This window comes from Falco punctatus (assembly GCF_963210335.1).
Source record: "Falco punctatus genome assembly, chromosome: Z".
In the NCBI taxonomy this organism is placed as follows: Eukaryota; Metazoa; Chordata; class Aves; order Falconiformes; family Falconidae; genus Falco; species Falco punctatus.
This window is the reverse complement of record NC_137586.1, coordinates 53,736,025-53,761,244: the sequence shown is the minus strand read 5'-3', so window position 1 is coordinate 53,761,244 and position 25,220 is coordinate 53,736,025. Positions and strand designations below refer to the sequence as shown.

Genomic DNA, 25,220 nt, shown 5'->3' with positions numbered 1-25,220 from the left:
AAAAGAGTGAATAACTTCAAGATCAGAAATGCTTAGAGGGCAACAGAAATTAACTTCAGAACATTGGCTTTAGCAGTGTAACAATGCAGTGCTACTACTGTGACAGATCATTGCATGCCAAACTCTGATTTTGCCAGGATATGCAGTTTCCTTACCGATGTCAGACACATGCCATTTGGATTTACCCTTTCACAGTTCAAATTCAGTGCAGCTCAAGGCATGGGAGAGGCTAGCCCTCCAGCAGGACATCCCTTCCCATTTTCAGGGAAGGTTGTTCAGGCAGACAACCTGCTCCACACTTCTCCTGGTAGAAGAATATTAATTAAATGAGCCTTGGGTCAATTGCCCTGTTTCGCCTTTAAACTCTTACATTAAGAGTGCTAACACTAGGCAATAGACCAAAAGGAACTTAGTTTTTAGAGTGGGCTTATAATGAAAGTATGGCTCAGTTTTTGGCAAAAATTACCCGTCTGCTTGGGACAGCTGATAAAACCATTTGGTTGGCTCAGATCTACTTTACAGCCTCAGCAGACGGAGAGTTGTTATATTTCATGAATATGACCTTCTGTGCAACACAGGACATGCAGCTCTTGAGATGGTAGAGGAATTAGTGAGGAAAGAAAAAGATCCTGATGCTGTGTTTGGCAAAATGTTCTGTGCTTGGATCATGAGATGTGTGTGTGTGTACATGTGCATATGAGCATGTGAAATTTTGTGTGGGGATGAGAGGAAAGCAATATTCACAATTCATCAGCTCAGTGTCATTTGGAGGATGCCGGATGTTTATTGCTGGGGATAGAATAGTCATTTCCTGTGGGAAAAGACTATTAGTGGAGTAATTCCAGAAAATTTCAAAAAATTACCGTATGTGTTTCTGAAACATTCTAGAGTTTTTTAGACATTTGTAACATTATCCTGATCTTCCATCAATAAGATGTATGGGCCTGTTTACATTTCATTCAGCCAAACTGGAGACTTCATAGAACAAGGACAGTTAACTAAAGAAAAAGTCATCCAGAAATCTGTCCTGAAGAGCTTGCCATAAAATAGAATGAATTAAAATATGTCTTATTGTAACTAAAAATAAAAAACAAAAGAAATCCCGTTACAATCCAGATTCCTGAAGTTGCCAAGATTTGAAGCCTGTGTTCTCAATAACAGTTTATACAGTCTGTGTTGCCAATCCTAAGTATTCAAAAATCATGAAATTGGCATGAAAATTAAAATATCTCTTAAAATGACACATTAGTTTGTAGCCTCTGGATTTTTGAGCCTTAGCTGCTCAGTTGTGCAAATTTTACCTTATTTTTGCCATCATCAAAATTAGAAATTAGTGAAAAAATAAAATTGCAGAGGAAAGAAGTACCGATTACCAAGTAGTATCAGGGCTTTCTTTGTCAAGAAAGCTTTGAGTACTAAGAGCCTCATGGTAATAGCCTAAGTGTTGGCCCCTGCAGCATCTGGTGTCTGTATCTGGATGGATTTTACAAGCCACTCACCATTCCTTACCTTTAAGTGTTGCATTGGTGGACTGTATCACTTGGCTACACATGACTTCTAAAAGATAATTGTTCTGACTGTTTCTAAGACACTTTTCATTACAAAGCAGGTATCTCAAAACCCCAGCTATCTTTATTAACATTTGCAGATCTTTAGTCAACAGTCATTAGTAATTTTGGTGGCAGCTGACCAAATCAGGTCCATAGTCCAACTGCCAGCTCACACCATCTACACTGGTTGAATTCACAAAAGCGGGAGCTTTTATTGCCAGCCTAGGTAAATAATGGCAGAACAGATGCTGTGGGGAAAACGTGCCACTGAAGCAAGAGCCATGGCCCTTATTACCTCCCTTTTACAGGCAGAAAAGCAGCAGAAAGCAATGATGGATTTAATTTTTGACTTGCTTACTGTTCTCCCTGAACAGGAAGAGGTTTAATGGGAAGCAGTGGACCAAAGCTGCACCTGCAGAATTTGTTCTTCAGGGGGAGTGCAACATTTCTTTAAAACAAGGGCAGTTTTTCAGAGGGATTTAAGTACCTAAGTAAGGTGGTTGACACCTAAGGGGATTTGCTAAGAGGGTCTAACCTCCACCCTGGAGTCAAATACATCCATTCTTCCTTCTCTGCCTCTGTCTCATATAACTTTTAAGGGGGAAAAAGAGAGGAGAGAGAGCACATTTGTCATGTGTTGGCCACAATTCCTTCTGCATAGGGTCATTTCTACAACTTCATCTGCGACCAGTGGGTACCAGCAATTTGCCACAGAAGAAGCATCCGTCAGCAACAGGTGAGCATACACCTTCCATGGCTTTTAATGTCAGTCTTGTTGATGTTCCATCAGTACTTTCACTGCTCTGTGTGTGTGAATGTGAGGATTTCACTGAGGGGGGTGTGGGTGTGGGTGTATGGGTGGGTGGGTGAGTGTGTGTGTGTGTGTGTGCGCGCGCAGGAGGTAGGCGTGAATTTGTCCCAGGGGAGGGGATTTCACACCTGAGTATAGAGAGGTTAATTTGCTATACTCCTCTGCAGATGTTGCAGGTCTGAAGTAAGTGCAAGATGTGAACTTGCATAATCAAAGAAAGAGCCATAATCCTGACTGTTTCCAAGTGGGTAGTATGAAGCAGACAGAAGCCTGTGCCATGAGGGATTTTGCTCCGGTCACTCATGCAAAATCTGCCCTGATATGTTCCTTATCTGGGGCAGGGGGGACGGGTTTTGGGCTTGGAGATGTGTGTGGTGGTGGGGAGGGAGTCAGGAGGAAGGAGGGACACAGTGTCTTGGCGCAGAGCAGTTCTCACATTACACAGCATTAACTAAGGGCTGCCACACAAAACGGGCCAGCAGCTGCGTCTTTGTTTTTGTAAGGGTTTTGTGTACAATTAGAGCCCAAACCAGCAGGCACTGCAGACTGAGCCAGGCTGTTGTGGTGGTGGGACAGCCTTCTGCTCTCCCTTCACACGTGCCCCTAAGGGGTACTCACAAACTCAGCTCTTAGCTGGGCTGCGTGAGGGATGCCCAGCCTGCCTGGGAAGTGGTGTGCTGCTGGGCAGGAATCAAGCTCAGTACACTCTGCTTCTGCTGAGGATCATGCCTGCAGCTTTCTGCCCCACACCTCCAAATTCCTGTACTGGCCTTTGGTCCAAAGCAAGCCAAGCCTTTTTAGAGTTGCTGTGTGACAACTAGTACTCCTTATGCTTTCCCTTAAGAGTTTGTACTGAATTTCTTAATTTCCAGCACTACAAGAATATGTGCAGCTATGTGTTTTACACATTACTTGCTGTTTAGTGGTCTTCTTCTGGCCATAAAGGGGCACGCAGTGCATGGATGGCATGAAAGCCTGCCTGTATGATCACTTTTGGAACAAATTTGATCAGCCAACAGAGTTGATTTCAGATCACGGTACTTGGCAGCATGTGAATAAGGTATGTTTGTCCCAGTACTATGTCCTCCCAGAGCTGGTTGTCTGTCAAATCACAGCCTCCCAGCTTGCTATTCAAAAGCAGGGAGCTGTTCAGGTGTGTATGAGAGGTGACCAGCTTTGGCTGTGTAAGCAGTAGCTTTGGTATATCACTGCCACTGCAGCAGCAGGAGCTGGGAAAAGGTCATGTCAGCAGAGAAGACCTGACCCAGGAGCCTTATATTCAGACCTTTGTCCTGCTTTTGACTCAACATGAGTCAAACTGGTCACCAAACCATTGGTCACACTGCTTTCCCCTTCAGCCCTTCATCTGCCTTGGCTCTGCGCAGTATGACACTTTAAAGGAAGGGCTCTGCCTCTTAACTCAGTTAGTTGGCATAGCAGACCTTAAGACATACCTTATAATGTTAGTAACAATAAACACGCATTAGCAAGCTGTTAACAGAACCTGAAATGTTATGTTGACCTACAGCAGAAGCCCAAAGGAGCCACGTCTATGTGCATCATTTCCAGTTCTGGTCCTGCTGAGGTCTGTCTTTTTGTAGTCTTCAAAAAGAGTACTGCTAGGGTGAGATTGAAGGAAAAGCTGCCTCACTCTGGAGAGTGCAAAGTCAAAGTCCCCCAGGGCTGAATCTCACCTTCAGCCCAGTCCTTCAGCAGTTTGGGAGAGCCTGCATTCACCAATCACAAGACTGAGGAAGAGATTATCCTACACCAGGATGTAGGTGCAATTTAACCCTCTTGTTTCCTGGTGATTCCTGCTGGTCATGAGCTACAGCAGAGGCTGCTACATCTGTTCTAGCTCATCCAGCAGGGAGTGATGGGATCTAAGCATTACCTCTCCCCAGTTGGCCAGGCAGGGTGCTGTGACTTACATACATTGGCAAAGCCTGGGAAACATGCTGTAATTAGTTGGCCACCTCCACAATGCTATAAGGGTGAACATCAAGAGATGTTGCCGTGCCAGCCCTCAGAAAACAGACCCTGTGGCCCGTGTCACATAGGGCATCATGTCACTCAAAACAGCACTGTAGTGCTTGTGAAGTGAGCTAATTAGTTCTGTCCCCCATTCAGGTCAAGTTCTGCCCCTATGGGAGCACATACATCATTCGTGGTACCTAAATAGCTCGGTCAGTATATGGTTGGAATAGTCCTGCCCCAGGCAACTACTGCAAAATGCAATACCCTTTTGTCACGATCCAGGCCCTGATGGGATTTCAGCACTGTTTCCTGCTGCTGCATACTCCTGAGCTTGCAAGAGCTCCATTCATTAGTGCCAGAGACCCTGCACTGCAGGAATGACAAAGCAGGAGTTATGTGGACAAATGCATTTTATGAGAAGCAATTACAGAGCTGAGAAGATCTGTGTGAGAGGAACTGAGTAAAACATTACTAGGAAAAGTCTGCTATATCTGTCATCCCTAAAATTGGCAACACACTGGGAAGAGGAGGGGGAGGCTGTGCGAGAAACCTCTTTACTAGGGAGTTCTCTATGTATCTCTGGAGATTTAGGAAACCTTGTAGCTTGTTCTCTGTTAATGTCTTATACTCCTGAACAGCCTTTTTGTTAGAATAAATGATGGCCTCCCCTGCCATGGCAAGAATATATTGTTATGTATCTCTCCAAAAGGACCTGACTGAATTGTACCACGGAAGATGAAATAACATGGCACTTCTTTTGAAGCAAAAGTAAAACTAGTTACACTCTGTGTCTACGGTCTTTCATTTAGCGGAAGAAAGAGAGATGAATAATAGATGGTCCCCAGGAAATATTGTTCCACCAGCTCTTAGTTGTAATCAGGCAATGCTAATACATTAAGAGCATTCAAGATTATTCTATTTAATCTCCATAATGATATAGTAACTTTAGCCTAGTGAGAAACAACGGCAGCTTCCCCCTTTCCACCATAAAGACCTTGAATCTAAGTGAAAAGAGGTCTTAGCGGTGTCCCAAGGCAATAGATAAAGAGCCTTTAGCTTCCCTGTCATTCTCTAGAAGTGTCAGATAACCAGGACATGATATAAGGCATTGCAATTACAAAACAATATACCACTGAAATGTTTCAGGATGCAAGGGACCTCTTAAAAAAAAAAAAAAAAGTGCCTTGGAAATGCAAAGTAGATGAGGGTAGCTGAGAGACAGGCAGTTTATCATGAATATCAGTGACAGCACTAGGACAATAAACCTTGTTTACTACAGATGTTTTTCGTTTTGGGTTGACAAATCTCTCAGGAAGGGTGAAAGCACAGGGCCATACCATGTAAGACCACCACCCACAACATCCTGAATCCAATTTTCCGGATATTAAGATTTAATACCTGTAAAAGTCCACACCAGCCGCAGAGATCATCCCAACAAAGTAAATGAAAACAGGTGCTTAGATGTTCCGGTGTGTTTGGTAAAAGTTTAGCAATCAGGCCTAAAACTACAGCTTCATGAAACAGGCACTAACTTGTGCATGCACTCTACTATAGAAGCAGCTATGAAAAAATAAGTATGTTTCCTCCTTCCTGATTTTGACTCACAATCAACCCTCTGACATACCCACCAATTCATCTGAAATGTTAAAAATAGCCTACAGTGTGTTTCCTTTCTGCCCAATCTAATTGCAAAAGAGATGTGTCACGTGGCAGAGCATCACTCTGGCTGCTGATAGTTTAGGAGCCAAGTGGTTTTTTGTTGTTTGTTGTCTAAGAGGTGTGCAGCATTTTGCATCATGCCTTGCAGAGCACAGTGCTCCACAAAATATGCAACCTCGCCCAGCAACAGAAGATATTGAGAAGTCTTGGAGCTGCCATTTCCCTGCCTTACAGTTGACTACTCCCCTTGCATTTATCTAAGAGTACTTGGGGCGCAGGATGGATATGGTTTGTGGCCTGAGAATGTGAAAAGGCCAGGAAAAACCTATAAAAAGTGTACAGAAGTAGCACATTCTGACACAGAGAATTTAACTGCATTGGCATGGTCAGACTCCAAAGAAGAATTAGGACCTCTTCACAGGATCCAGTCCTGAACAACAGCCAACCAAGTGTACAGCCTTGTAGTGGTACACTAGCATCAGTCTTCACCTAAGGGGCAGCATGTCATTTGCTGTTCAAGCATCTCCTGATTACCATGTGAATCAGAGACACCCTTCCCTGCACACCCCAACCCACCACCCCTGCAATATCTGCTCTGGCAGCTGGGTTAACAGCAAAGGGGTACCATGAATGAGATGCTGTGCAGCACGTAGGGGCTGGATGACATGGGAGCATGATGCAAGGCTTTGTGCAGCATTTCTTAGGGACAGGTCACAGACCAGTGACATTCTCTCCCTCTTGGCTCACCCCTCCAAACCATATGTTTCACTCCAGCTCCCTGTAAATCCTCATTCTGGCTGTGAGTAGCCCCATGCCAGCCACGGCGTTTCTAGGTGGGAGGCTACACTGATCATACAGGAACACTCAGAAACTGAACTCTAAGGCCGAGGTCTTGAAGATAAGATGGATGGAAAAGACACTTGTCTGCTGTTCATTTCCACTTTCATCTCCCAAGAGTCAAGAACCACATTCTCACCTGGGTGGTGCACTGGCTTTATATGGCTGGTAAGGCCACTTTCACTGCCCAGTGGACCACCGGAGAACAGCATCACAGACCAAGGCCAAAGCAGCACTTGATTTCTCAGCTCTAGAGTCATGCCAAAACCCTTTAACGTCTCCAGCCTCATTGGTGCTGGGCCAGTGGAGCAGAGGCCTGCTGCCTTTTGGATGTTGTCTGCTGTCCTGAAAAAAATGCAGGATCCATCCCTATTGTAGTGCACAAGAACCATGCCCTTGTGGTAGGCATTATGTGCTCTGCTCTGCTTCCAGTAATTTCCCTGCAGTTTCAAACCAGACAGTTTCCAGAAGATGTTTCATTTTAAAGTGGGATTTAAAGTGTTGCCATGTTGTCCTGCCCTCACTGTGAAGCAGCATAATAGTTTGGGCTGTGGCTAAAAACATGTTTGAGTCTTCTGTAAATGGTATCACAGCAGAGCTGAACTCAGATGTGAAGAGGATACAGCTCCCTGGGGTGTTTCAGCAACTGGTCACATGGTGAGTTTGGTATAGGAGGTATCACCTGCAAACCTTCCTATAACCTCCCTCCTCAGAAATAGGTCTGGCATTGCCCCAATCCCATGCATTTGTGCTCTATACCAAGCTGTCTTCCTGTAACAAACCCTGTATTAACATTGGCATTTTCCACTCTGAAGCAACAGCATTAACCTATTCAGGAGCTGACTTCATGCAGGACACTGGGAATAAAGCACATCTAATGTAATCAATCTTGCATTTCTAGCTGTGGCAATGCTTATGTTACTTTTTGCTAACAGCAGCAGCTATACGGAACAGGTACGTATAGTATCCCTGCTGCAGAGAAAAGCAAACTGGCAGGACAAGAAAGGATTGTTCCTGGCATCATTTCTCCACCTACACAGCAGAAGGCAGAGCTGTTTCAAGCCAAGCAATTATCCTCTATTTATTACAGTAATGACAATAGTGAAGGGCAAAGCTAAAAAATCTTTCTGGACAGGGCTGACTGGCAAGGGGTGTGTGTGTGTGTTTCTGCCAGACAGATTGCACTCAGACCTGTGAGTCCCCCATGGGTGTTCAGAGAGTGCTTACATCCCTTCTCCTCCTACCTCTAAGGTCTGCCTTTCTGCCCGGTGAGCTGGAACCATCCCTGCACTGCGTATTCATCAGATGCCTGCACCCTCCCTGCGCAGTGCTGTGGGGACTGCCTGCCCTCCTGGCCACAGGGCTGGTACCCTGCCACTGGCACAGCGATGCTGCAGCAGACCCTTCACAGATCCTCTTCCTCCCCACCGCTGCAGTCCTCTGTCCAGCAAAGCCTGGGCTCCTTCCTGCCCCAGCCCAAGCAGGACAGCCACACAGTGACTGCTGCCCGGGAAGACAAGGAGGGTGACATTGCTTTGTGTAAGTCAAGCCTGCTAAATTTAATGGGGCTCCGTGGGCGGCTGAGGAACTGAGGTCTGGATGTATGCTATACACCAGACAGTGAAAAAAGAGCTATGGGAGCAGGCAGTGTTTAAAACGACCAGCTAATTTTGTGTATTTATGCACAAAAATTGAAACTGGCAAAAATTTGGAAAGAAACAATCAATCTCTGCTAAAAACAAACAAAAAAATGAAAACAAAACCAGAAACCAGAAACAAATGCAAACAAACAGGTCCCGCAGCTGGTTGAGGTTCAGCCAAAGGGTGAACAAGTCTTTGATATTCAAAGCTCTCAACTTTACGAAATGTGATCCCCAGACTTTGGCTAAATTGTCAATTGTCAAATGTCAATGAAGTGCAATGTTGCTTTTTTTTTTTTTTTTTCCCTCTGAAGGAAGCCATTAGTTAACAGTCTATTACATTCAATGAAACTATAACAGAAAAACAGCCTAACTTGAAATGTCAGGATCTGATTTTTTTTTTACATTTATTTTATTTCATCCATTTTTGGCGGTAAATGCCAGAAAGGAATGTCTCATAACAGTGAACACGTATTGTCTTCCTGTGTATTTGAAACAATATTTCTTATCACAAATAAAAAAACCCCAACCCTATGGAATGGAAAGATTCCAGAATGATTTTTGTTTTGTTGTATCTTTCTGCAACCATACTTACTATGCTTTATTTGTGAGTTTTCTCCCCCTTCTTTCTGGATTTTCATTAGTACTTGCTACCCTTTAAAGAGAGGACAGTTGCCTCTCAGGCTGTGGGACTTCATTCTTGGTGCTGCCACAGGTTTACTCTGTGATTATGGGTAAATCACAGAGGCCTCTGCAAGAGGAGCTGTTGGCACTCGGAGGCTGTGAATTCATCCAAGCAAGGCAAAACATTTGTAAACTGTCAGCTACAACGTTATTATTGACTCACGCGCTGTGAAACGGGGCCGGTGAGTATATTTTGTTAGTTCTCTCCCAGGCTTGTAATGGATATGAGCGCAGGCTGCTGTCAAAATGTGTGTTGGGGGCTGTCAGTGGAAGATCACTATGTTAAGGTTCTCTTTGTCTCATGCCATACAAACTGGGGTCCTAGTTGGTCTTGCAGAGTGCTTTGCCAATGCCAGAAGCAATATTGCAAGCCTCACAGCACCAGCCCTATGGCAATGTGGACTAACAGCACTAACAAAATTGCCATTACATCTCCAGCAACACCCTTCTCTACTTGCAGGTCTGGATGTTCCCACCCCCTGACGCTTTCAAAGGAGAAGGTGGAGTGCCAACCACAGCACAGCTCAGGAATATCTGCCCCCCATCCTGAAACCTGAACAACCTCCCCAGGATCTCAGTACTGTTCAGCACAGAGCCTGAGGGGCTGGCATGCACCACAGTGACATTTCAATCACAGTTGCCATTTCCCCTTCAGACTGAAGCCCATTAGCTGCTAAACTGGCTGCTTCCTGGTGCTCAGCTGAAGGAAGCACTTTGTTGGAAGTATAATCAATCTTACCACAAAACTCTGGCTGGTACTCTCTCAGGTGATTAAACAGTCACATAGGGGAAAAATGACACAATTCAAGGGTTGCTCTTAACTGAGCTAGGACATGAAAAATGTAAAGTGTCACTACATTACTTAGATCTCCTTACATCACCACCCCCCAAAAGAAGCCATGAAACATAGCCCCTCCATGATGGACTTATGCATAATTCAAAACATGAACCGTGTTCAGGAGCAGATCTCTAGGTCCGAGTCTGCTGAGAATGCCAAGCAGCATGAGCTTGAAGGCTTCTCAAGCAATGAAAAGGGCAGATCACTAACAGTGTGAGAAAATGAAGCACAAGAAAGGTTGAGGCTGAGATCACACATGGGAAGCCACAAGTACTGACAACTTTAAAAGCTCTGTCAGTAAATTAACATCTCCAGAAGCTCTCATAGTTGTACTGATATCTCTAGATTTGTGATCCTGCTACATAGCCTTCTGATGCTTTATGAATATTCACCGTGTAGGTTCCCACAAGAATGGAACATAATGCTCTTTAAATTAGCAGAATTTAAAGCAGAATTAGTGTTAGATTTCAAATGGTCATTCCAAAATTTTGAACGATCATTCCAAGGTTTCTTCTGTTTTCACATGTAAGCACAGGGAGGTTGAACTGCAACTGGAAAGGTAAGAGAGCATTTTCAATCCTGAACTACCACAAGGTTAAACAAAGGCCAGTGCAGCCGAATTGCCCATTAGTTTTCAGTGAAAACTAGAATCAGCATGTAGGTAAAGATTCATCTGGGGTAATTATTGTCACCATGGAGAAATCTGTATTCACCCAAAGTCATTACAGGGTGGGATTTGAATTTGCATGATGAGATTAGAATACAAATCAGTCACCTGGGGTAGCAAGTTACTGTGGTGCAGTTGGTGACATTACTGGTTGGGACACACTTTCTTCCCATGCAGTTGGTGGAGGTCAGTTAACCCCCAAAGTAAAAATTCCAGCAGTCAAACAGGCTTAGTCTTAAAAAACGGTGGTTAATTTCTAGCTTGAATAATCTCTTTTCAGCCCACTCTCACATGATGCAGTGTTTCCTTGCCAGATCTAAACACCCCAAGTTTTCTCTAATATGACCTGTCATATTAGACAAAAGTCATGGTCAAGTTATTTGTCTCATCTTTCTCTACTGTCTGACATTTCAGTCTTCCTCTGCAGGGGTAGTATTTACATGACCTGGACAACGTTTGTAAGCTGTGTTTTTTCAAAACTTTGTCAGTGTTTCTGCTAAGTCATCATTTTGGAATAATTATTAGGAATATTTTGTCATTATGCCATCACCATTTGTAAAACAGTAACATATGAGGATTAATATATGAATGAAATGCAAGTTTACATCAGACAGTGGTGATATTATACCCATTTGTTAAAATCAATGTGTGTTAGCATCCTGAAAGTATTAGTAACAGCCCTGAGAAGACATTACAGATAACCTGCAAAAGCAAAAGCAGAACATAACCACGTATTACTCTGCAGCTTGGGGAACCTGCTAGATACCTCTTAGAGGCAGGTCAAAATTCTTCTTTGAATGCTGGCATATTGACATGCTATGCCCACTGGACCTCAGTCCTGCTGAGGAAGTGTCTGTATATTTTATCATTTTCTTTGTCTTCAGCCCCCTCCCCTGCCAGTTTCTGCCTGGCTAAGTGGCTTCAGGGAACTGATACTTCCTCTGATTCACAGCTAGTAAGTCTGCTTCCTGGGCTTGTAGCAGTTATCTGAATATACTTACAAAACATGTCCTTTTAATCCTTCCTCCAAATCTGGAGCAGGAAAAACTACGCACACTAAACAATTGATTAGCAACTATTAGGAAAACTACAGCGTTGCTTGAAAAGCTACTTACATCTGCGAGACGTCCATTGATCTCTACAGCATGGTAAATTCAAATGCTTGGAGCTAGCAAGCAACAGGGAGGTTGCTAGCCATGTTCTTGAATATTCACATGTTCAAAAATTAGTGTATTTGTTTGCTTTACTGGCCAGATACCATTTTTCAAAGTAAAGGAGAATTTTAGAGGTATCCTTCTGTTAACTGACTTTGAAGAAAAGACTCCCTGCGCTAATGCATTTATTGGCTTTTTGACCCTGAAACATGGCCTTTCTTTGCTCACAAACAGCATACACAGCTGTATGTCCCAAAAATCACATAGCTGAAGAAGTTTGCAAAAATTATTGCTGATAACCTTCAAAATCCGTTCACATTATCAATAAATCAAAGTCTCGAAAAAGTATGGTGGGCTGACTAACCTCCTTGAGGCAATGGCTGGAGTGCACCAAGGGCTTTTGAACACAGTGACAGGGGGAAATTTGGTAACAGAGAGACAAATTGCAGCACAGGCAGAGCAGAGTGGCTCCAACCCTCAGTGAGGCTGGGGAAAGTAGGGTGCAAAGGCCACTACCTTGGATCTCAGCATCAGTGAGAAGCCTGGACTTATCATGGCTGGATGGCAAGAGGATCTGCCCTGCAGAGGTTTTGTTAGAAATGCAGCATGGCCAAAGAATGAATGATTAGATTGCATTCACAGTGCAGCCCCTCAGCAAGGGGAAGAGCTGCTTCAGGATCTCCTGCGAGTTCCAGGCAGACTGCAGGTACCTGTGGCATTGGGGAACGGATTTTTCCTGCTTTCTTCCAGTCAAGAAACAGTCAGACCTCCCCTGCTCTCCTGTGCTTGGCAGATATAACCACTTTTTCCCAGTTTCCTGGCACTTTCCTGGCTACCTAATGATGTTCCTCTCTTGCAAGTATGAACTCAAGCCTCTTCAAGCCCCTGTATCAAGACAGCAGGAAGCCTTTTGTCACCCCCCTTAGTTTGTACTCTTTAATTCCTAAAACCCTAACAACACACTCAGTAGTTTGTTCCCTGAGCAGCTCAGACTACATACAGAAATGGACATTCTTCCTTTCCTCTGCAGTTTTCTCTCTCAGCCTGATAAACTTCATTTCCCTTGCTAAAGCAGTATTACCTTCACACTGCTAACTGTTCTGCTGAGCACACCCACAGCCCAAGAAAGCTGTTCTGAAAATATAAAAATGTTTTGAAAATCCCGGCTATCTTGAAATTACTAGCTATTGTGACTTTCTTGATATGTTCATGCTCCTTAATTCCCATGTCCTGTGATGATAAAAGGTGCTGGGCATCATGCAGCCTCATGAAGCTGAGTCCATGGAGCAGACCCACTGCAGAACAGAAATGCAAAAGAATCTATCACATAAGCGAAGAGTCTTTCAGCTGGGTAGACAGGAGTGATGCACAAAACCCCAAATCCTTCCCTCCCACAAAACCACGCTCTGGGGGTGTTTCTGTTTTTGGAAGGAAGAATCAAATGCTGGAGGATCTGAGATAATAAACTGAATGAGGGCAAACTGATGCAATGGTCCTTGGGAGATTTGGGAAAAGTGTCAGCAGGGCACAGAGGGAGAAATCTTTGAAAGCATGAGCAGAAGTCAAGTGAATAGCGGAGCCTGCACAGTTAAAACCATTGAGCTGACCTCCTGTGGACCCAAGAAGCCTTGCAGAGGGCATCCTTCAGAGCAGGACAGAACCAGGTGGGGAATAAGAGATCTGGAGCTAAACTCCTCCTAAAATACACACAGCACTGCCAAGACTGGGTGATATTTGTCTTTTCTTCTTTTGACTGGCTGTTAGGATTATTGTTCCAACCCAGTAAGAAGCAGCACGTGACCTTGGGGGTCGGGAAGCAGGACAGTGAGGGCTCTTGCATGTGTGAGACAGGGGTCTGCTGTTCCGTCTGAACATTATTACTGATTTACCTCTTAAAATATAAAACAGGCACTGGTGGTACTTCATGCATCTTGAGTGCTTCTGAACAGCGACCAAGCTACTGAACAGATTTTGTTGTCCTTTGCTGGGATTTTGGACTAGCCCATGTGTAAGTATCATATCAAAATTATAGCCCTATTTATCTGAAAACTAAGAAAGCGTGAAGGGGGATGAAATAATTCAAGGACTGAAAACAATTCCCTCCATGGGGAGAATTATGGAGCTCAGCTTGCCTGTTCTGTCAAAAAGGCTTATCCAAAGGTGAGCTGATTACAGTGTATATGCACCTTTGTGAGGGGAAAATACATGGCATGGGAGATATTTTTAATCTAGGAGAGAGTGGTGTAAATGAATGAATGGCCAGAATACAAACACATATTTTTACAAAGTCAAATAGGCGGTTCTGTTTAAAGAAGAAGCTAGAATAAGGGAAAAGGCAGATTTTGTCTTGTTCTCAGTCTTCACACCACAACTGATGGGGCTCTGGAAGAAACCTTAGTCAGGAAGATATTCTGTATCAAGTAGGTCATAGACCAGAGCATCCCAGTGCTCTGCTGGGTCTTACAGGGCTACAAAACCTCAGAACTTTTATGCCAGTGAAAATTCAGGCCATTTGATTCAAGTTAAAAACCTAATTTAATTTTCCAAATACATTTTATCACGGAAAAGAGTAAGATTCCCTTCCTGAGATGCGGTTCCAGCATCTTTACACTGGCTTCCAGTTACCATCTTAGAAAATTCAAGTAATCTTTTATCAGCTTGGAGTGGTTTGGGTTTTTTTTTCTTTTTTTTTTTTTTTTTTGTATAAAAGAAAGGCTTTGAACAAGCTTGATACTCTTTTTTATCTCCTTTGATCTGTCTAATCACATGAATTAATTGACTGTTAAAAATTGTAAAATTCAAATATCTTTCAGGAATTCCACAGAAATACTGAACTATGTCACGAATCATGCTTAAGATCATAGCTTCATATACTCCCCCCATGCCATGTGACTACCAACCCAGTATTGATTTCCTTTCATCTCAAAAACTGAAACGATATTCATTGCCAGAATAAAAAGCTGTCTGAGTTATGAGAATGCACTGCCAGCAGGTTCCAGGATGAAGCATAGATATAAAAAAGAAGAAGTGGGGGAGGGGGTAGTGAAAGCGTATGTGAAAAAGCTGAATATACTCTGCAAGAAGATGTATATTAAAATAAGGCTTTCATAATAAAACAATACAGGAGCAAAGATAACAGATGGATGCCACAATACTGATCTTGTCCAGAGCTGGATGGACCTTGCCTCTGGTTTAGCTTAGAGTAGCCCTGAGTTGTGGTCAGTCTTGTCCCACTGGATTTGTTCCTGCCCATTTTTCCCCAGCTAAAACCTTTTCTTTTGTCTCAGTGACTAAGGCTCTACTGGGGATAGGGAAGGCGGATGGGAGACAGGATGAGACAGGACAGGGTGTATATAAGCACACATTACATTGCTCGAAAATGGTGCATAGGTTTTCTCCCTTTCTGCTTTCAAGAGCTCTGCAATTGCCAAACAATGGTCATGCTCAGGGACTTGAGTCCAGTGTGTACCTCCTGCTGAGGCTGGTACTTCATACAATATTTTGACGTGAAATATCAAGATGTGATTCACAGTGTCACTCTCCAGGAAACTGGGCTCCCTGCAGTACAAATAGTAAAGGTAGCCAGTGTGTCTACTATAAAGCAAGTGACAGAAAGACAGCACCTGCTCCTCTTCACAGTCTGCCTGGGGAACAAGAAGGCAGAAGCCCTTAGCAGGAGACACTCTAAAATTACCTACCTGTCTCCTAAGTTACACACTGTGACTCAGTCCCTCCTTGATTTCATGTGGCCTGAACACGACCTGAAGCACAAAGACACCTGCTTTGCTTGACTTGGTACCTTGTGACAAAAAAGACATCTCTGGGCCCAAACAGATCTGTACTCCTCAAAGAAGCCTCTCTTCCCTCCTTCAGAGAAAGCCTTTTCTCCAAATGCTGCTCCATCTTAGGTTAAGCAAGCTTTTTCTTTTCAGAAGTCTTTTATCATCTTCCATGGCATCTTCTAGGGCTGTCTGACCTTTCCTGACAGAAATCCAGAGCAGTCTCTGCCCAGGTACTGTCTGCAGTAGATTGGCATCCCATGTGCTCTCCCTGCACCAGCTGTCTCATTGCGTTGCTATTGATTCCTGGGTGGATTTCTGCAGCAAATCTATTGCATTTCCATTAGCAAGACTTGAAATGATGAAAATGGTCATTTATATCATTGCGGCTCTGCATCACAATTAACCTGCTACTTAGCCTCCAGCAAGCCGAACTCTGCTTTCTCATCTGATGCTAAGAAAGTTCCCCAAGGTTTCTGTGCACCCAAAACTTAGGTACTGCAAATCTGAGGTGGGCTGCTGTGCATGTTTATTTGTAGTGCATGAATAGGAAATAAAACATTTCACTTAAGAATACAACAGATACTGAAGGAGGATAATTTCGGTGCCCTGCAGTGGAAACCCAAACCCTGGGTTTTGTTATGACGTCAATTATTAATCAGTTTTGCTTAGAATTTTATGATGCAGTACGGTCCCAGATGTCATTTTTAATAAAGAAAAAATGGCCATATACTCCATATATCTTTTGTATTTTCTATATGCACATACACATAAGTATATAAACGAGGAGGGATACCATGCAAAGGTTCTGTGTAGCATGAATATATGACTTATTCTCAGTGAAGTTTACAAAGTAAAATCAAGCTTTTAAAAATATACACAAGTGCAGACTACTCTTTTGCACTGAGAAATTCAGACCGTTAAGAGAAAATACTTTGGGAAATGCTGCCTTTCATGTTCTGCTCATGATGCATGGTGCATGGAAGAAAAACCACACCCATGAGGTAGTTTTGAAAGCCAAGAATATGGGGTGCCTGTCCAAGAGAAAGAAATGCAGGACTAATTAGTTCAGTCCTCTGCGTGTGAAGTAAAAGAACTATTTCTATGCAAGCAAAACATGTTTAAAAGGTAGGGATACAAAAAGAAACAAAACAATAAATTTCTCTGAACAAACTCTGTGGTCCTTGAGGGCATTTTATAGACAGTGTGGCTAACTGGATGGGGGAAAGGAAGTCTCAGTTATCAGTTTAGAAGGCTTAATGGACCTGAACTTCTTAAAAATCACCACATCTTAGGCATCCCACTCCTTCAGTCCCAATCCCACTTTCCTCTGAGTGTCCCTGTCACAAGTACGTACATCTGTAAGCTGTCATGACCTTTTGGGACAGCAGAGAAAGAAGTGTTCCAGGGAAATACAGACTGGCTGGCTCAGTACAGTGGCACTTGCTTTATTGCTGCTTGTTAATGGAGGCCCGGTTGTGTCTCCAGGGCCTACTGAGATCAGCATCTCTTTATTACACTCTTGAGTTAGGCTCAGAACCTGTCTGGTATCTTAACCATGATTAATTATAACTTCCCTGTGACAAGACATTGTTAATTCACAGGACACATCAAGGAAAAGCCATGGCTTTTAAAACAAGTCTTCATATTGTGTAGCAGACTACACAACTTAGAAACTGAATTGCAAGGTTAGTGTCCCTATAGACTCGTTGGAGAAAGAGAGTTACTCCTGCTAGAGCCACACTGGGAATTGCCTGGGGGAGGTCTCTTCCTTTATGCTGAAGAGGAAACTTAAGGCCACCTAGCTTCCTAATGTAGGCACTTAAGTCAGGTGTCTGAAGTTAGTCAACATCAATAAATGTATCAGAAATGGAGCAACATCTGCTTTAAGGTGCTCTCCTCCTACATCTTCAAGCTTCGGGGAAAAAGCAATCTCCCTGGTAGTGCTGCCCTGCATAATAACAGTGAGTATAGAAAAGGCTGGTGTATAGCCTGTGTTGTATCTTTTGCCCTCCCCTCCTGTGAGTACAGTCCCCTGTGGCTCTCCGAGACATCCCTGACCTTGATGCTTTCAGAGGCTGACAAGCATGGACTCAACCCTACAGTGTTTTGCTGGGGATTTGAACTGCAGAGCATAGGTCAGAATTAGACTGTTTCAATAAAAAGAGCAAACGCTGTCTGAAGCTGCAAACCCTCTCTGTCCATAAATTGGAGCTTTCAGCTGGGCTGCAGCACCTATAACTGGAGGGAAAGACTTCCTCCAGCCTGCCGCAGAGGTGTAACGCAGACCTTCAGAGATGACTGTGTGTAGGAGAAAGGACATCAAATGCAGGGCTCAGAAAGAACAAGAGGAAGTGAAAGATGCAGAGGGAAATAGCAAGGAATATTTATGGCATGATACCAAAAGAAGGGACAGGCTAGTTTTCTTTCCATTTCCCCCCATCCCTACCTCTAAAAAGACACAATAAATACAACCATTTTGCCTGGATAACTTTGGAAAGGAGCTGAGACCTTTTCCTAGGTAAACACTCACTAGCATTCCTCAGAGGCACTCTTAACACTTTTTCCACTGAGGGTGAGAAAGCAGCAGCCTTTGCTGGTGCTGACCCAGCACACCTGAAGTGGCAGCAGAAATCAGAAACACAAGAGAGCAGTCCCAGTCAGGGGTGGCTGACAACACTGCACAGACCTTTCTCTGCTTTGCCACATTTTCCAGGTGATGGCCAGCACCAGTGAGGCAGAAGGGAGCCCTGCCTGCCCCCAAGGGGCATGCACAGGTCTGGTGCTGCACCCACCCACTCAACTGCATGTTATGGCCATCACAGCTTGGTGGGCACAAAGGCAGGGAGATGCAGACATGCTTGCTAGTCATCCGTTGGCCACCAGTATGGCACAAGGTGTGCAGGTGGTTTGTCAGCGCACGGCACCTAAGGTGGCCAGGGAAGCCAAAAGTGAAAAGGACAGAGAGGCAGTGTGGATGTGCTGCCAGGGAAGTGCATCCTCTGGACCCTGCTCTCTGCTGGGACTTTTGCTCTGCTCACAGGGAAACCCACTCCAGCAGAGTCCTTGTGCTGTGGTCTGTCTCCTGCTTTTTGCTTGCCTTGTGGCACTTCACCAAATCAGAAGAGCCGTGATCCCAAAGCCAAGGGCTCAGGCACCTCTGCTTGAGGGCAGAGCCAAAATGCAGGAGTGCTGCAATCCTTTGGCAGAGCTGTAACTCCAGAAAGGCAACCCCGCATGGATCTTTTGTGGGAAATCTGCTTAAACAGAAAGAGAAGGGAAGTGGGAAGACCTGTAAAGACGGGAGTGCTTGCTTTTCAGAGGTACAGATGCAGTTATTACAGAAACACAGTTCTGTAAAGGTGATGGTGTAGGAAGAAGTAAAATTTGGCTCTAAACTGTGCTGACGCTTCTATAATCTGCATGTCCTCTCAGAGAGAGGGAGATTGTAGGTTACTCTGTACTATTATATGCCACTTGTAATGAAATCTTCTCTGTTGTAATTATGCTAAGATTGACACTCTCTCTAAATATGGGAATGCTTTAGAACAGTTAGTTTTCCCTTCTGTTTCAGCAAATGAGAAATGATATTACTGTACAAAACATAAACCAAACTGAAAAGAAGAGATTATTTCTTTACTGATAAAGAGGAAAGTATAGTAATAAGAGCGAGACAAGTCTTGAATCTAATGCACCAGACACAATTACTAGGATTGTCTCTCTCCTGCTTTCTCTCCCAGGCTCCAGGAGAAAGAAGAATCAATTAGCTCTCTGCAGACTATGACCTTGAAGGATACAGCTTTAAGGGGAATATGCTGAGTAAGACAGACAAGAGAGGAGAAGAAGAGAAAAGGATTTGGAAACTCATTGAAGGGTTTGGTTCAGAAACAATGCATCAACCACAGAATATGAGATAGGTCAATTCATTTTTATTTCTGCACTGGAAAAAAAAAATATCAGCACAGAAGGGGCTTTCTGGGAACAAGTTACCTCACTCTGCCTGAAATTAAAAAAAGGACACTGAGAGGCAAAAGAAGGGACAATCCAGTTTGCAGATTCTACTTTCCAAGCTATGTGAGAATTTTATAACTGTCAAAGGCATTCATAAAAAAAAAAAAAAATCGCTGATGCAATCTGTCATCCTCTCCAACAAATCTTGCTCTACATAAAACAATGATGTGTTTGAAATGCAGCTGTTCCAAAAACCCCAAGACAGTGCTTTTAGAGCTGTCCAAAAAGTTATTTTCATGCCTGCTTGAATTTTTAGGCAGATTTTTTTGCTACTTTTTGTACTTTTCCAGCTATATTTTCTGATTTTTCTTTGCAGGGAACTCCAGCTCCTTACCATAGTCAGAATTATGTGTCACAGTCAGAATACTGTCTACACAACTTTCTCCCTCAGAGCAACCCAAACCTGACCTACTGCCAGTTCTTCCTCTCCTTTCAGTCTGTATCTGGAAGTCTATGATGACTTAAAGCACATTTATCTTAAGAAAATTAAGGCAACAGTAAAAAAACCCAACAACTAAACACAATCGCCTAATTTCTGGACAACCATTTATTTCCCAGATGTGAGCAGATCTGAATGCACATAATGGCTTTTTGTCAGTGACTGGTCCAAAGATTCTTTTTTCCCCCTCTTTCATTTACTTCATAGATGAAGTTAGCATGTCATTGATAAAGGTTTGCCTCACATGTGGAAATTCAAGAGAATGAGTGGTGTTGTCGTGGAATAACTATCTTTTGGTTACTTCTCCATCTCACATGAGAGAGGCCATTTTGACTGGATGGTGGTCCCTGGTCACTTTATAAAGTAAAAAGTGCTGTTATATCTTTAATAACACAATATATTTGCACTATAAAAAATATTTTCTGCATCAGCAATAATAAAAAAAATCACTTAATATGGTTCTATATAACTTCAAAGGTGGTTAAGTGACCCAATAATTCAAGTAATGTCTTACCTACCACAGACAAAGCCCCCTGTCATTTAACTGTGCAGCAGTATCTCTCTATTAGTCGCTTTCCATCAGACAAATTACTTCTAATCCAAAGACTGGTTGTCACCCATTATCTAAGCCAAAGGCAGCAAGGTTTTCATAGGAATGCTTATGATTTTCTTTCAGTGATTCTGGAATTGCTGTTCAGGACTGAGTCTCAGCTGAAAGGATTGCCACTGAAATCACTGCAGTTATGCTTATTTTCACGGCAAGGTGGCCAGCCCAAAATGTAAACCTAATCCAATTCCCACATATCTATACTGAGTCCAGTCCTGGTGGAGCTAAACTTAGTAGCAAACTTCTGGTCATTTCAGGGCTCCAGGGTGACATCCAGTATGTGCCACCTACAAGGTGACCATCCTGTGGCATTACAGTGAAGGCATGAGGGAGAATAAATGAGATGGGGTCCTGCAAAGCAATTTGCAAGGAACACTGTTCCTCATTCTGGTCACTGCAGATTTCCAAAAGAAACCTCAGCCCTGTGCTCTTGACACAACAGCATGCTCCCTTCTCTTGTACTAGAGTTACACAGCTCAGGAATTGCTGGCTTGATCTGTGCCAGATTTGATGGGTTAAAATGATGAATGTCAAAGAAATTACACTTCAGCAATGCAGTATTTTGATGCTTTATGATCACTACTGAGAAAATAATACAGGTACCTTGGGTATTTTTTGCTTTAAGGATGAGCAAAGACTAACTTGGGAACTGATCCCTCCTGCACTTGCAAAAATGCTTTCCTGAAATGCCCCACAAAAGTCTATGCGGCAATGTCTGAGAAACAGGTTCAGCAAGAATCAGCTCCTAGAGCAGGGAAAAGATGCAGAGAAATGTGTGCTATGCTCTTAAGAGAAAGGGAAAGATCATAAGCTAGCTGATAAATTAATAATTCCCAGTCTCTAACTGCTTCAAATACACTGTCGCTTTCTCCCCACTGTTCTCCCTGAGTGTTTCAGGAGGATGATAGGGTTGTTTGCCAGCAACAGACTTCAGTGAGGAGGTTGCAGAAGTGCTCTGCAGGCAAGGCAAAGAAAATGAACACGGAAGATCCAGCACAGGACACAAATCAAATTTATAAGAAAAATATGCTGACAGACCATGTGGAATAGCTATCAGATAAACCCTTGAAGTAAATAACATAGTTCCCTACAAGTGGATGCAGAGAAAAGGTTGGTGCTGGCACTTTACAAAGGTCCCAAATGAAAAGCCCTCTTGCTTGCTGTGCATACCTTAGTTCTAAGTTCAGAGGCCCCTAGGTGCTCTCCTCAGAAGGTAACCCATGCTATAGCCATCTTAGCACATTTAAACTTTGCATGCCAATCACATCTTCCTTGAGGACAGCTGCAGAACAGTTAAGTGGCTTTTTTCTTTTTTTTTTCTTTTTTTTTTTTTTTTTTTTTTTTGTGGAAGGGTTAAACAAAGAAACACATAGCTTCTACTTACAAAGTTTTGGAGCAGTTTGGAGATTGGTTTCTGTTGCTTGCGCCTGAGACGCTGTGGTAGGCTCCAGGGCAGGTGGTGACAGCGAAGGTGCGGCAGAGGACAAGAACCCAACATCTAGGATGCGGTTATACAGAGAAGGCTGGAGGAACGGTTTGGAGGGCAGGAGCGAGCTGTCACTTTGCACTGTCACTTCAGCCTTGCTCTTGGGGCTAGGTACAGGGAAGGCTGAGGCATACACCTCCGAAGGCACCCAGGCAGACAGAGCTGTAGGATCCACAGCGCTCTTTTGGTCTTGTCCTATCCTCCCAGGGTCAAGGTGGGTGGGAGAGTCATACTCAAAAATCTTGTCCACAAAGACCCACTTGAGGCCAGCAATGCAGAGGCAAAGGCTGAGCAGGCAAGCCAGGATAGGGGCGATGCAGATCTTTTCAGAGTTGAGGCAGCCCTTCAGTCGCTCTGCCTCCAGGCACACACAGCAGGTTGCGGCAAGGCCTGCTATCCCCTTGACCCTCCTGTCCTCTCTTTGGGTGCCCGGCATGTTCTCCTCAGCCGGGAGCCCGTCAAGGGATGTATCAGGGCTCAGCTGAGCTGAGGGGCTGGGGAAAGTGTCAGCAGCTACTTCAGACATGTTTAAGCATCAGCTCTCAAACAGCTCACCTCCAAAAGGCCTTAACTCTATCACAGTCCATTACTGTGAGACACAGACAAAAAGAGATGGTAGTAATAGTCACAGTGCTCTGCAAAAATCACAGAGTGGGAGTCAACAAAAGGTCCAAGCTCAGCAACATCATCCAAACGGGGAGAGGAGTAACACACAGGAAAAATTAGACCCCCCCCTGCCCCCCCTGCCCCAGAGCCCTCTGTCACTCTCTCTGCCTCTCTGAAGCAAGAGTAGCCTTGCAATTACTCAGCTTCTGTTTGCCAGCCACTTATATTCCTTAAACGCCTCTCAAGCAATTCCAGCTCTTCTGTGGGAGGGAAGAAACATCCCCCCAAAAGCAAGCACAACAAAACAAAACAGGGGAAGGAGGGTGATGAGAGAAAGAAAACCACAAACACCAAACAAATTGACCAGATTAAGTGAACCAGTAGCCCAGAGCGAAAGGCAAGACTCTCACCTTGAGCATCTGAGGCTGGTATCTGCTTAGACGAGGAAAACAATTGTCATGCGGTAGAAGGAGCAAAAGCAAAATCTGTAACAACAGCGGCAGCGGTAGAAGTGACAGTAGCAGCAGCATCCTGTCGTGTTACAGCGGCGGCTGAAAGAGGCTGAATCATTACAGAGCAGCAGGTGCTCGCTGTCTGAGCATCACTGCAAACAATATCATTACACAGAGGTTTGAAAGGAACAGCGATGCCAAGACGGTGGTAACTCCCTTTCTCTCCCCTCCCTCTTTGTCCTTCTTGAGCGCTCATTCACTTTCCTCCTTCCCCCCCACCCCCCAGCCCACCCCCCCACCCCCCGCCCCGCTCCCCCAGCCCCCTCGCAGCCTGTTTCCCTGTTGTACAGACTCGATCCTTCCTCCCCTACCCCACCCCCCGCCCTCTGCAGGGCTGGTCTGAGGGAAATCAGTACACCCAGCAACGCAGGACTGTCAGTGACTTCCTATTTTATCCAATTAGGAGGAATAAAGGCCATCAAATCAAAGGGAGGGAGCAGGCAGGAGTTGCGCGTCCGCCCGCTCCCTCTCTCCAGCCCGAGCGCGGCCGGAGGCGGCGGCCATCGATGGCACGGTCCTGCGGCGGGGACCGGGTGTCGGTGGGAGCTCTTTGGGCTGGCCTGGGCTCGCTCAGTCTGATACCCGATCTCTCCCGTGGGAAGACTGCTTTCCAGCAGCAGTTTCTCCCTGCCTGACACCTAGAGACAGATTTTCTTTCCAAGCCCCTGAGTAAGTTTTGTTTGCTAGGAATAGTGCTAACATGCATCTTGGGTCTAGCAAAGGAAGAAAAAACCCCAAAACCCAACAAAACCCAAACCAAAAAACATTCCCACCTCTGACAGATTTGCATTCAAGTCATTGCAAAGAGGTTTGCATATTTTTTTTTTTTATTTTCTGCTTTCTAACCTCCTTTCCAAAACCCTCCAAAACAAAAAAAAGTAGGGCTTCACACTAAAGCCAGCTCCTGAACATACTTTTTAAGAGCTTGTATGCTGCTAGCATATATCCTTAATCCCCTTCAGACTTTAAATAAAATAATATATATATAATATCAAAGAATTTTATTATTAACAAGACTTCCACTTTGTTCTTAAATTTGCCTGTCATTCCTCACCTCCACCAATACCTAGCATTAACTCCCATTTCCTCCAGTGCACTGTAATTCAGGGATAAATCAACAATCCAGTTAACATAATGAAAGTAGGATTAGAACCAGCTCTATTGCCAGTCTCTTTTGCCTCCCACAGAAAAGTAGGCCTAAGTAACAAAACAGACATATATATAAAAGGAGAGGGTCTTTTAGCACAATTTCCAGTTCCTTGGACTTTGTGACAAGATTTGCATTCAAAATTTGGCAGCATGAATGTCCCTTTCTCCTTAGTATAAACGGCTGCAGGATGCATAAGGAAACAAAGAATCAAGTGCTGCAAGATGCTTTGAAATAATTTTTGCTGGTACTGCCATTAGGTGTCTGAAAGGTAATTTACTTTGTAGTTATGTACTTTCAGTAGAGACAAAAAAGACGTCTGTTTCTGCCCATCTCCTCCCCCTTCCCCCAGCTCCCCCACCCTGCCCCGACTTCCACAGAAACTTTGGTAACATTCACATAAAAAAGGTTTATCAAAATCTCAGTGAATTCCATAATGTTTTCACAGACTCTCATGTCAAGGGCTAACTGATGTTTGTCTGATCACAAAGCTTCCTGTGAGGCTGTAGTAGTAGCCAACTGAAGTAATCACAATACTACTACATTCAAGTGTGTGGAGAATTAACCTTAAAGCACAACCAGCAATCACACTCCCTGGAAGAATGTAAAAAGATAAATCATCATACAATCTAGTCTACATTACCACTGAAGTGTCTGGTCCTCAGGTTAATGATGTGATCAGTAACCTCAGACAGAACGAACAGCTTGCATTGCATATTTACATACATGGCTCCTCTTATTACAAAGCAGTTGTGCTCCTGAGCTGGTAATATTCTGCATGAGTGCAGCCTCTTTCAGGTATCTCAAACCCTACTT

At 43.9% G+C, this 25,220-nt stretch overlaps 1 protein-coding gene across 5 annotated transcripts in view; it reads right to left on the bottom strand.

The window, feature by feature from the left end:
• Positions 1-25,220, bottom strand: part of NRG1 (neuregulin 1) — a 501,573-nt gene that overhangs the window by 109,168 nt on the left and 367,185 nt on the right. For 2 of the 5 annotated variants that reach the window (XM_080372045.1, XM_080372043.1), the window contains exon 1: positions 22,038-23,455. The exons of 2 other annotated variants lie outside the window; for them this stretch is intronic. In XM_080372045.1, coding sequence (XP_080228171.1) covers positions 22,038-22,665 — 628 coding nt within the window. In that variant the 5' untranslated portion in view covers positions 22,666-23,455. Of the gene's footprint in view, positions 1-22,037; positions 23,456-25,220 lie in introns of those variants that run through there. One more of the 5 variants, XM_080372044.1, reaches the window with a different exon arrangement.